The sequence below is a fragment of the Phasianus colchicus genome, chromosome 27, assembly GCF_987193195.1.
Source record: "Phasianus colchicus chromosome 27, bPhaCol1.hap1.1, whole genome shotgun sequence".
In the NCBI taxonomy this organism is placed as follows: Eukaryota; Metazoa; Chordata; class Aves; order Galliformes; family Phasianidae; genus Phasianus; species Phasianus colchicus.
The window spans coordinates 2,444,658-2,455,260 of NC_143462.1; the positions used below are offsets into that span (position 1 = coordinate 2,444,658).

The 10,603-nt window shown below is 60.3% G+C and overlaps 2 protein-coding genes across 2 annotated transcripts; both read left to right on the forward strand.

Moving 5' to 3' along the window:
• The first annotated feature begins 2,654 nt into the window (after positions 1–2,654).
• On the forward strand, positions 2,655–5,369 carry ACTG2 (actin gamma 2, smooth muscle). The gene is made up of 9 exons (XM_031602129.2): positions 2,655–2,762; positions 3,451–3,622; positions 3,709–3,837; positions 3,921–4,031; positions 4,112–4,196; positions 4,279–4,440; positions 4,515–4,706; positions 4,845–5,026; positions 5,130–5,369. The coding sequence occupies exons 2-9, from the start codon at positions 3,497–3,499 to the stop codon at positions 5,271–5,273; spliced, it is 1,131 nt and encodes a 376-aa protein (XP_031457989.1). The 5' UTR covers positions 2,655–2,762; positions 3,451–3,496; the 3' UTR covers positions 5,274–5,369.
• A 587-nt stretch (positions 5,370–5,956) lies between these two features.
• DGUOK (deoxyguanosine kinase) lies at positions 5,957–7,473 on the forward strand. Its single transcript, XM_031602131.2, has 7 exons — positions 5,957–6,077; positions 6,158–6,267; positions 6,341–6,489; positions 6,563–6,710; positions 6,794–6,909; positions 6,982–7,081; positions 7,187–7,473. Exons 1-7 carry the CDS (start codon positions 5,987–5,989, stop codon positions 7,298–7,300), a joined length of 828 nt encoding a protein of 275 aa, XP_031457991.1. The 5' UTR covers positions 5,957–5,986; the 3' UTR covers positions 7,301–7,473.
• Positions 7,474–10,603: the final 3,130 nt, after the last annotated feature.

Genomic DNA, 10,603 nt, shown 5'->3' on the forward strand with positions numbered 1-10,603 from the left:
CATCCTTGGGAATTGACTTCCAGCCTTCATTTCTTTAAGCTGTTCTCCGAGGTGGGTTTTGCTGTCGGGGTGTCCATCCCCTGCCTGTGGGTGGAAGGAAGCAGTCTGTTCTTCAGCCTGACAGCTCCTGAAGCAGTGCTTCCTTCCAGTTCCTGGTGCAGCCTCAGGTCTGAGCAAAGCCTGGCGGTGAGCAGAGAGGAGCTGTGGGCATTTCACTGCCTCCTCTCCATGTTGTCCCAGTGACCCATAAACCCTCACAGGGGATTTTTTGGATTCCTTGCAGTGTGGCTGTGCCCGAGGGCTGCACTTCTCACAGCAGCAGCCGTGCTCCTGGTGCTGCTCTCTGAGCTGCTGCCTTTTCCAATTGCATTTTTTCACTTGGAGTCACTCAGTCATCACTTCGTTGTGCCAGGGAGATCTCCCACATGCCAGCACCGCATCCATCTGCAGCTGGGACTGTCGGACCTTCAAAGGAGTTCGGTACAAAGCGAAGCCTGAACGAAACCACGCTTTGCAGGAATGCTTTATTTGCTGCAACAACGAGGGCTGCGTGTTTTGCAGGTTCTTCCCCACCACCCGTGCCTGTCTGTGCCCTCAGGCACACGGGAACGGAACCAAACCCGTGCCCGAGCTCCCAGCCAGGAGCCCTCGGCAGCGGAACGTGCGAATATTACCCATATAGGGAGGTGCAGAGGTCCGGTGGTGTGCGGGGAGCTCTGCGTTCCCCCCGCTGCCCTCAGCCTGCAGCCCCCTCCCACTCGTGGCACTGGCGTTGGCCTCGCGTGCCGTGGGATGCCGGGCGTTCCTGTGAGCATCCCAGGCTGCCTGCAGCCCTCCCTGCAGCCCGGGCACGGCCATGCTCCGGCAGCTGGATTGGCTGCGGTGGCCGAACCTTTCCTTTTTAGGCTGCATCTGCTCTGGCTCTGGGCTCTGCCACCCCGGTCCCGGCTTCAGTCTCTCCGTGCCGAGGCTCAGCCCCAGCACAGGAGCTGCTGTGGCCGTGGAACAGCCCTGCGTGGCCCTGGGAGAGAACCGGGGGGGCTGAGGAGGGCTGGGACCGCTATGGCTTGGGCAAAGCGGGGGCTCGTGGCCCCGTAGGTGGAGGTGTTGTGGCTTTGGGCACAGTTCCCTTTTCTATTGCTGGGACAGCATCAGCTCTGTGTTGCTGTGGTTCTCCCACAGTGGGGTACAATGGAACCCGGTGGCCGGGCTGCCTCCGTCCCACTCCCTTTTGATTTTTTTTTTTTTCCTTCCTGCTCTGCTGGCTTTTTTTTTTTTTTTTTTTTTTTTTTTTTTTCAGCATGTCATATATGGCAACCTTTTGCCTTGGTGACCTCATGTTTGGCAGCAGGCCTTGTGACGCGGGCTGGGATGAAAGTGGCTGCGGGTGTCTCGCGTGAGCTGCGGTGCCCACAGCACTGAACGCTCAGCTGGGACCTGGGGACACATCCAGTCCCCAGGGATGGGGGGAACTGAGGCAGAGCCACCGCTGTGGGATGCTCTGGGACCATGCCCACATCCTCACTGACATAATGACAGCTCTGAGGCCATGTGGGACCTCCTGTGTTCCTTTTGCAGCAGCCCCGCAGCTCGTGGGTCCTCACTGCTGCACCCTCACCTCCACATCCTCACCCTGAGAATGGATGGAGATGCAGCAAAACAAAGCAGGAGGCAGCACCTGCTCTGTGCCTCAGTTTCCCCAGCTGCAGCCTCACTTCCCACAACTCCCCATAGCAGCTCCGTGGCTTCCTCCCATCCTCAGGCTCTGCTGAGAGGCCTCAGAACAGGATGGTTGTCCTTAGAAAGGCACCGGGCAGTTCAGCAGGTGCTGTAAGAGGGATGGGGGCTGGGGCCTTTGCCATGGTGGGGCACTGGGGTGGCCCTGGTGCTGCTTGGGGACAGCAGATCTCCACATCCCCCTGGGATTGGGGCTTGTCCTGCTTCCAAACCTTCCTGGAGGGAAGCTGAGGATGCACCCATCATGCAGGGTCAGGCTTGGAAGGACCACATGAGGCTCAATGATGAGGGTCTGGGGTTTTAGCAAGGCTGCATGGTGCCCAGGGGACCTTTTCCCTGTCAGAGTGAATGCAGCACTTCCAGGACTCCCGCAGCACTGAATTGGGCCCATTTGCCTGTCCTCAGCAACTGCAATGATGGGAGGGGAAAAAATCCCACGGAGGAAACCCCCAGGATGGAGATGCCGGGGCACAGGGATGGAGCACAGCACCTCAAGGCTGTGATGCACCACCCATCACCTGGTGTGCTGTTGGGATGCTGAACTTCTTCCAAATTGGGATATGCTATGATTCTATGACTCAGGTGCACAGCACAGTCCCAGGTCATCCCTACAGCCACCGCCCTCCTGGGCAGGATTGTAGCCAGAGAGGACCAAAGGCCATCGGACCGGAGTCCCTCCACCTCGCTTTTGCTGAACGTCACTTATAAGGACTTGTGTCTCGCCTGTTTATTGAAACGTAGCATAAAAGGAACAGCCTCACCAATGGGATGTTGCCTCCCAAGCATCCCCACATAGATTTTTTTTTTCCTTACAATAATTAACTGTGCTGGGTCCTACCATCAGTCCAAGGTCAATTTAATGCAATAAAACACCTTATATGGCCATATGGCTAACACACCATCACTTAGCCTATTTAGGGTCTTTGTGTAGAGAGGATCCGCCTCTGAGGTTTCGTGGGCTCGTGGTATTTATACCAAAGCAGATCGGGACTCGGTCCCAGAGGAAAGGAGCTCTCACGTCTGCGGTGAGTACTGCCAGCACTGATTTCTCTTTGCTTGCGGGAACAGGAAGGAGCAACCCCCCCCCTCCCCCTGCACAGCTCTGGGGGCTTTGGGGTGCCCCGGGGCTTTGGGATACCCCCAGCTTCATTTACACTGCATAGGGGGGGCTGAGCCCCATCACTACCCCTCCAGCCAGGGGTGTCCGTGGAACCGAAGAGAACCAGGCTACAGCCAGCATGGGTTGCACAATTCCAGACACGGAGAAATCCCTGTCTTCATTATTATTGTTTTATTTTGGGCTGTTTGCCTGCTTTCCTCCAGTCCGGAGAGAGCACATTGAAACATTTTTTCCCATTTTTGGGAAAGGCTGCAGAGGGGCTCAGTGAGATGGGATCGGCCACTGCTGGGCATCGCCTGCCCAATTGAGGGGTATCAGCTCAGGATGCCACGCAGAGCTCCCAGCCATGAGCTGACAGCTTTGGAACAAACTATGGGCATCAGCTGGCACGAGATGAAGGAGCAGTGCTGGGGCTGAGCATTGCCTGACTTTGAGCATCGCGGCCCGCAAAGGATTTTGCAGAGCTGTTCATCCCCTGCAGCAAAAGAACTCAAACCCTGAAACCATGCAGAACCCAACTTGGCAGCCGGGCAGAACGCCGCATCCCCACTGCTGCGTTTAATGCATTTTTTTCCCCCTGCCCCCCACCCCAGCTTTTCCCCCAGGTCCCCCTGAGCGCCAGCCTCTCCCAGCCCCACCATGTGTGAGGAGGAGACCACTGCCCTGGTCTGCGACAACGGCTCTGGGCTCTGCAAAGCCGGCTTTGCTGGTGACGATGCCCCCCGCGCCGTCTTCCCCTCCATCGTGGGGCGGCCCCGGCACCAGGTGGGTACCAGGATGTCTCCTTTCTCTGCCCCTTCATCTGATTGCTTAAATGAGACTAACAAGGCCATTTCTCCTGCTGGCATTAGGGCGTCATGGTAGGCATGGGGCAGAAAGACAGCTATGTGGGCGATGAGGCGCAGAGCAAGAGGGGTATCCTCACACTCAAGTACCCCATCGAGCACGGCATCATCACCAACTGGGATGACATGGAGAAGGTGAGAGCCCTCCTGGGACAGGGAGAGGGGAGAGCCCCGCTTCCATCCCACGGGATGACCCCACCTCCCTTCTGCCTGCGTAGATCTGGCACCACTCCTTCTACAACGAGCTGCGCGTGGCCCCTGAGGAGCACCCCACACTGCTGACTGAGGCACCGCTCAACCCCAAAGCCAACCGTGAGAAGATGACCCAGGTATGGCGCCGCGGGGTTCAGTGTGCATGGGGGGGCGTGGAGATGTGTGTCCCCATCCAACCCACTGCCCCTCCTCACAGATCATGTTCGAGACCTTCAATGTCCCGGCCATGTACGTCGCCATCCAGGCCGTGCTCTCCCTCTATGCATCCGGCCGCACCACTGGTGAGTCCCACATATGGCGCCCACCATCGGGGGCCCTTTGGATGCCTCCGAGCCCCATCCCTCACCCTTCTTCCCTTCCCAGGCATCGTTCTTGACTCTGGGGACGGCGTCACCCACAATGTGCCCATCTATGAGGGCTATGCTCTGCCCCACGCCATCATGCGTCTGGACTTGGCCGGCCGCGACCTCACTGACTACCTCATGAAGATCCTCACTGAGAGGGGCTACTCCTTTGTCACCACTGGTACGGGGTCAGGGATGGGGGTGGTGAGAATGGGGGTCCCGCAGAGCCATGCTGAGCCCACCTGTCCCCTACAGCCGAGCGGGAAATTGTGCGCGACATCAAGGAGAAGCTCTGCTACGTGGCCCTGGACTTTGAGAACGAGATGGCCACGGCTGCTTCCTCCTCCTCCCTGGAGAAGAGCTACGAGCTGCCCGATGGGCAGGTCATCACCATCGGCAACGAGCGCTTCCGCTGCCCCGAGACCCTCTTCCAGCCCTCATTTATCGGTGAGCCCACCCCAATGCTGCCCCACTGCTCACACCCCAGCGCACCCCACTGCACCCATGAGCCATAGGCAGCCCTTTGGGGGAACCCTGTGCAGGTGTGGGGGGGTTGGGGTGCTGAGAGCTTCCCTCCCACCCCAGGCATGGAATCTGCCGGCATCCACGAGACCACCTACAACTCCATCATGAAGTGCGACATCGACATCCGCAAGGACCTGTATGCCAACAACGTGCTGTCCGGCGGCACCACCATGTACCCCGGCATCGCCGACCGCATGCAGAAGGAAATCACAGCGCTGGCCCCCAGCACCATGAAGATCAAAGTAGGCGATGGGGATCATCCCACCCCAAACCCCCCCTTCGGTGGGGCGACCTCAGGGTGCTTTGGGGGTCCCGATCTCACGCTAACAGCCCCTGCTTTGACAGATCATCGCCCCGCCAGAGCGGAAGTACTCGGTGTGGATCGGCGGCTCCATCCTGGCGTCCCTCTCCACCTTCCAGCAGATGTGGATCAGCAAACCCGAGTACGACGAGGCCGGGCCCTCCATCGTCCACCGAAAGTGCTTCTAAGCGCCCTGCCCCGTGCCTGGGCTGGGGCACCCCGCTCCTCCTCCACCCCACTGCTCCTCCCCGTCCCCCACTGCGCAATAAAGCCTTTTCTCCAGGCTCTGCCCCTTCTCTGGGAGATTTTGAAGTGTTGTGGGGTGGGAGGGGGTGGGATGGAAAGCAGGGAGCAGCGGGGGCAGGAACACTGCAATCCTGACCCCCAGCCCTCTCTTGGTGCCCCCACCTCACGGTCACACTCTCACACTGCCATGGGTGCCTCCAACCTCTTGTTGGTGCCCACACCCCATGGTGCTGCCCCGACCCCATAGTGGTGTCCTGACCCCATGGTGGTGACCGACCTGATAACGACAACCCCAACCCCATGGCGTTGCCCTGATCCTATCACGATGCCCCAACCCGATCTGGGTGCCCCAGCTGTCGCTGATGGCTCCAACCACGTGGTGGTGCTCTGACCCTACGGTGGTGTCCCCGACCTCTTGGCAGCGTCTCCTCCCCGTGCTGATACCCGCCCAGCCCATCCTGGTGCCCCCCCCAACACCACTCCCTTTCCTCGTTCCAACGCAGCCGAGACCACCCCAATGACGGTGGTTCATTTGCATAAATCACCATATCCCCGCCCCATCTCCCCGCCCACGTGCATTGACACAACGCGACACCGCCCCTACACCCGCGCCATGACGTCACGCGGCAGCGGAAAGCCCCGCCCCCTCATTTGCATGGCATTCGCGCGCGGCGACACCGGGAGCGGCGGCGCTGGGATGGGGCGGAGCGGCGCGGCGCTGCGCCTGGCGCTGGAGGGCAACATCGGTACCGGGCGGCGGGGCGGGGCGGGGCGGGGCGGCGGCGGAGCGCGGGTCCCACGCGTGACCTCCGCGCTCCGCCCGCAGCCGTGGGCAAATCGACGTTCCTGCGGCTGCTGGGCCGCGCCTTCCCCGCCTGGCAGCGGGCGGCAGAGCCGGTGGCGCGCTGGCGGGAGGTGGCGGCGGGCGCGGCGGAGGTGAGCGGCGGCGGTGCGGGGAGAGACCCGCGTGGGTGCGGACCCGCGGCTGAGCGCCGGCCGTTCCCCGCAGGGCGGTAATCTCCTGCAGCGGCTGTACCGCGACCCGGCGCGCTGGGCCTTCACCTTTCAGACCTTCTCGTGCCTGGGCCGCCTGCAGGCGCAGCTCGAGCGGCCGGAAGGCCCCGTGCGGGTCTCTGAGCGCTCCGTGTACAGCGACAGGTGCGGGGTGGGGGGACCCCGTGCGGGTCTGGTGCCGCTGCGGGTGTGTCAGCCGCCTCCCCCTCGCCCGCAGGTATGTGTTCGCCAAGAGCCTGTTCGAGGGCGGGCAGCTGGACGCTCTGGAGTGGGCCGTCTACCAGGAGTGGCACACGTTCCTCGTGGGGCAGCTGGGCGCGCACACCGCCCCGCACGCGTTCCTCTATCTCCGCGCCTCCCCGCAGGTGTGCGGGAGGGAGAGAAGGAGGGAAGAGCCGGGAGAGCCCCGCGGCGGTGCGGGTGCGATACGCAGCGCTTTGCTTCGCAGAGATGCCTGGAGCGGCTGCGGTGCCGGGCGAGGCCGGAGGAGCGCGACGTGACCCTGCGGTACCTGCAGCAGCTCCACGTGCAGCACGAGCGGTGGTTGCTGGAGCGCAGCGCCGAGTGAGGGCCCTGCCCGGTTCTAGCCGCCCCGGCTCTGCCCCTCCCCGGTTCTGATCCCCCGCCCCTCCGCAGGGTGCATTTCGCAGAGGTGAGGCACGCACCTGTCCTGGTGCTGGACGTCGAAGGGGACTTTGAGCACGATGCGGCTGCGCAGGACGCGCTGATGGCACGGGTGGGTACGGCACAAACTGACCTGCAGCCTTCAGCCTTCATCCATGGGTGACGCTGCCCATCTCTGCCCTGCTGCACAGCTGGTGGCATCCATCCCATCCTGCAGGTGGAGGATTTCGTGAAGGCGCTGCGAGACGGAGCTCCACCACAACAACCGAGTCCAAATGAGCCCCCTGGCCACGAGGATGGGCACACGGCTGGCACCGCTGCTGGGCCCTGAGCTGCACTCCCTGCAGCAGCACTGTGGGTATCCACGAGGCCGCTGGGAGCTGCAGCCCTACACGTGCCACAGATCCCCCCCCACATCTGTTCTGCAGCACAGGGTGAACATGCTTGGGTCCATTCCAATGGAAAGCAAACACAAAAAGCCAAGAAAAAAAAACAAAGCAAAAATCTCTGTGCTTTTATTTGTGTTTAGGGTACAACAAATTCCAGATGCTTTCTTGGTTTTTTTTTCTTTTTTTTTTTTTTTTCTCCTTGAAACCAAAGTGTCACGCAGCTCTTCTCTGCCTCAAGCTAAGGAGAGGTGTGGGGGCACCTCACTCCCTGCACTGTGTAGAGGATGAGAACCACATAATCCCCCCACCACCACCATGCCTACTGCTGGGGACAGGGCCTCCTGGGACAGACAGCGGCCTCATCTCTCCCTTTCCTCTTATAGGATAAAATCTCTCATGGGGGTTGCTACGGGTCAGAGGTGTCTTCCATCTCCTGAATCCTTTTTTTCCAGGGCAGGGAGAGCTTTGCTGTGCCCCCAGGTGGCTGTTAGGGCCTGTGCAGGGGTCATGCATGGATAACAACAGCACAGGGATGCTGTTTCTCCTGGTTTTCTTCCCCCTGGATATCTCTGGGGGGGCGAGGGGAGGGTTAGGGTTCCTGTGCTGCTCACTGCAGTGGGGCACAGTGCCTGCCTGTGGTTCCCAGGACTGCACTACTTTGGCAGGGGAATGGTGAGGATTTGGTGCCCGCGGGGTGCGTAGTGTCCCCACATCTGTCTGGATTGGACACCCCTGAAATGGACGAGGGGGAGAAGAGAGATGCAAGGAGGACTCTGCTCTGAGTGCCGGAGGCTGCGGCCACCTGACTGATCCAATGTAAACACGGGTGGGGCGTGTAGGAAGCTGTGGGGGAGGGCAGCCTGGTGGGAGTGGGAGAGGTGGGCAGAGGCAGCCCTGCAGAAGCAGTGGGAGCTGCACAGCCCCCAGAGCCACCCAGCAACAGCAGAGCAGGGTTCTCGGCACGATCCCACAGCTGGCGACCCTACAACAACAACAACAAGCAGTGGGGATGCTGACATGGACCCCCCAACAACGGTCCGGCACAGCCCTGCGGTAACCATCAGCCCCACGGCTGAGTACCGTACAGTAACACCCGAGCGGGACGCCGACACAGCCCTTACAAAGCCATACAAGAACAAGGACCACCGCCGCACACCCCCACCGACCGCCCTCTCCCCTCCCCGGCCCCCCCTTCCCGCAGCGGAGTGCACCTCCCCTTTGGGGCCACCTCCGACCCTACAGCCTTTGGGCTCAGCTCTCCCCTCGCTCCCCGCAGAGCCCCGCTTTACCCTCCCCGCACCCCCCCGAGCGGCGGCCACAGAACAAAGGACGGTGGCTGCGGTTCCATCGCTGCGGGCTCCGTCCCCATCCCCAGCCGAGCGGAACCGAACCCCCCCCGTCCTCTCCCCTTTTTCTTAATCGGATAACGCTCTTTCTATTCCCATCGGCGGACAGAAAGTTGCCGCTGTGCCTCGTGCTGAAGTTGCACGAACAAAGGCTGAAGTTTTGCAAAGAATTAAGAAAAAAAAACGGGGGGGAAGGGAAGGGGAAAGCACCCCCTTTTGCCAAGAGTTTGGGGTGCATGGGTACTGTTGGAAGCAGGGTAGCAAAGTGAAATTGTCTCAGCATCACTCCCGTGCTTCCCTCTGTCCCTGCATGAGCCTTTGGGAGGGGGAAGCGGGGTGCCCCTCCTCACCCCCCCCTCCAGTGCATCACTCTCCTGTGGCCATGGGGTACTGGGAGGTGAGTGCTGCCCTCCCTGCACCCCCCCGCTGTGGTCTGGGGCTATGTGCAGGGTCAGAGGGAGCTCGTCTGTGGGTTTAGGTTGCCTTAAAGGCTGCAGTGATTGCCCCCAAAATCTTAGCTGGTCCCCCCAGAATGTCACTGCATGGGGATGGGGATCCTCCAGCACTATGACTTGTTTCTTTCAGCCAATTCTTAGTGTTAGAATGGCAAAACACTGCGCAAGTGCTCTCCCACCCCCACCTCCACCCTCGTGCTGTTGGGGGGCCCCATGAGAAGGGGACAGCCCTGTCCCCAGGCCACCCCACCCTGCCCAGCACCCCTGGCACCAGCTGTGAGGCCAACAAGTCAGGGCAATTTCTGTATCTGCACACGGGACAGAGTGCAGCACTTTGCACCCACATTTCTGGTTTTACCGGCTTGGAGTGGTTGGTGGTTGCAGTGAGCTGATTTATGATATGGCACATACAGTTCTTTAACCATAGGAGATGGTGAAGGTTGGCCCTCCCTTGTCCCTGGGGCTGGTTTTGGGGGGGATTCCTGGCTCTTTTTGGTTGTTCAGAGCGCTGTTTTTACTTCAGGCAAAGCTTTAAGCCAAGAGGTGTGGATGGGGCAGCACTCCCTGCTCGGCTCTTTGGGATTCTGCCCTGCACCAAGTGTTGCTGCGTTGCTTTTTGGGGCCTCACAGCCGCTGCAGGTGGATGAGTGGCTGCCCGTGAGGGCAGGATTTTGCCTTAAAGCCACAGGCGAGGTGACAGCTGAGGCCCAGGGAGCAGCTGATTTTGGGGACATCGGGGCTTTCTTCCCCTGCATTGTAAATCAGCCCCTTTGCCTCCCAGCAGCATGCACTTTGCCCTTGACAAAAAGCCATTAAATACATCCTTGAGCCTGGACTTTGAGGCTGCCCATCTGTATCGCTGCAACATTAAAAGCGGCTCAATAAGACACTGCTGGGGATGACGGTGGCAGCAGAGGGGCTTCTCCAGAGCCCCCCACGTGTCAAGGGGTGAGAGCTCCCAGCGGGTCCCTGCACGCCCTGGGCTCAGCATGCTGTTCCCACGTCCCCTTGCCTCTCCCAAGGGTTGGCTGTACCATGACCGGTTCTGCCTGTTCTTCCCTGAGCGCTGCTGGCTGTGAACCTCCTGTGCTCAGCCCTCACACCTCCATCACTCCAGCTCTGCACTTGTTCTTCCTCCTGCTATGTTTCTTTGAGCCATGGGTACTCTTGCAAAACAGAGAAGGAAGATGTTGGAGGCTGAAATTTGTTGTTGCTCAGTGATGCTGCCAATGCCACCCTCCTCAAATGGCTCTCCATGTTCTTGCTCCATTGGTGTAAACAATCAGCATCTCTTCAACTGCTCCCTACCAACACAAAAAGCACACTGCAAAGCCCTGCTTGGCTGCCCCCCATCAGCTTTGAGGGAACAAACCCCAAAGGGAAACTCTGGTGCTGGTGCACGGGACCCTGAGCATTCTGCACTGAATTTGTCCATCTTTTGGGC

What these genes read in the sequence shown, in the direction of transcription:
- ACTG2 (XM_031602129.2), top strand. Translation starts at nt 3,497, where the DNA reads ATGTGTGAGGAGGAGACCACTGCCCTGGTCTGCGACAACGGCTCTGGG. An exon ending in TGGGGCGGCCCCGGCACCAG is followed by an intron (nt 3,623 to 3,708) that starts GTGGGTACCAGG and finishes TGCTGGCATTAG; the next exon opens with GGCGTCATGGTAGGCATGGG. An exon ending in CTTCCAGCCCTCATTTATCG is followed by an intron (nt 4,707 to 4,844) that starts GTGAGCCCACCC and finishes CTCCCACCCCAG; the next exon opens with GCATGGAATCTGCCGGCATC.
- DGUOK (XM_031602131.2), top strand. Translation starts at nt 5,987, where the DNA reads ATGGCATTCGCGCGCGGCGACACCGGGAGCGGCGGCGCTGGGATGGGG. An exon ending in TGGCGGCGGGCGCGGCGGAG is followed by an intron (nt 6,268 to 6,340) that starts GTGAGCGGCGGC and finishes CGTTCCCCGCAG; the next exon opens with GGCGGTAATCTCCTGCAGCG. An exon ending in AGGACGCGCTGATGGCACGG is followed by an intron (nt 7,082 to 7,186) that starts GTGGGTACGGCA and finishes CCCATCCTGCAG; the next exon opens with GTGGAGGATTTCGTGAAGGC.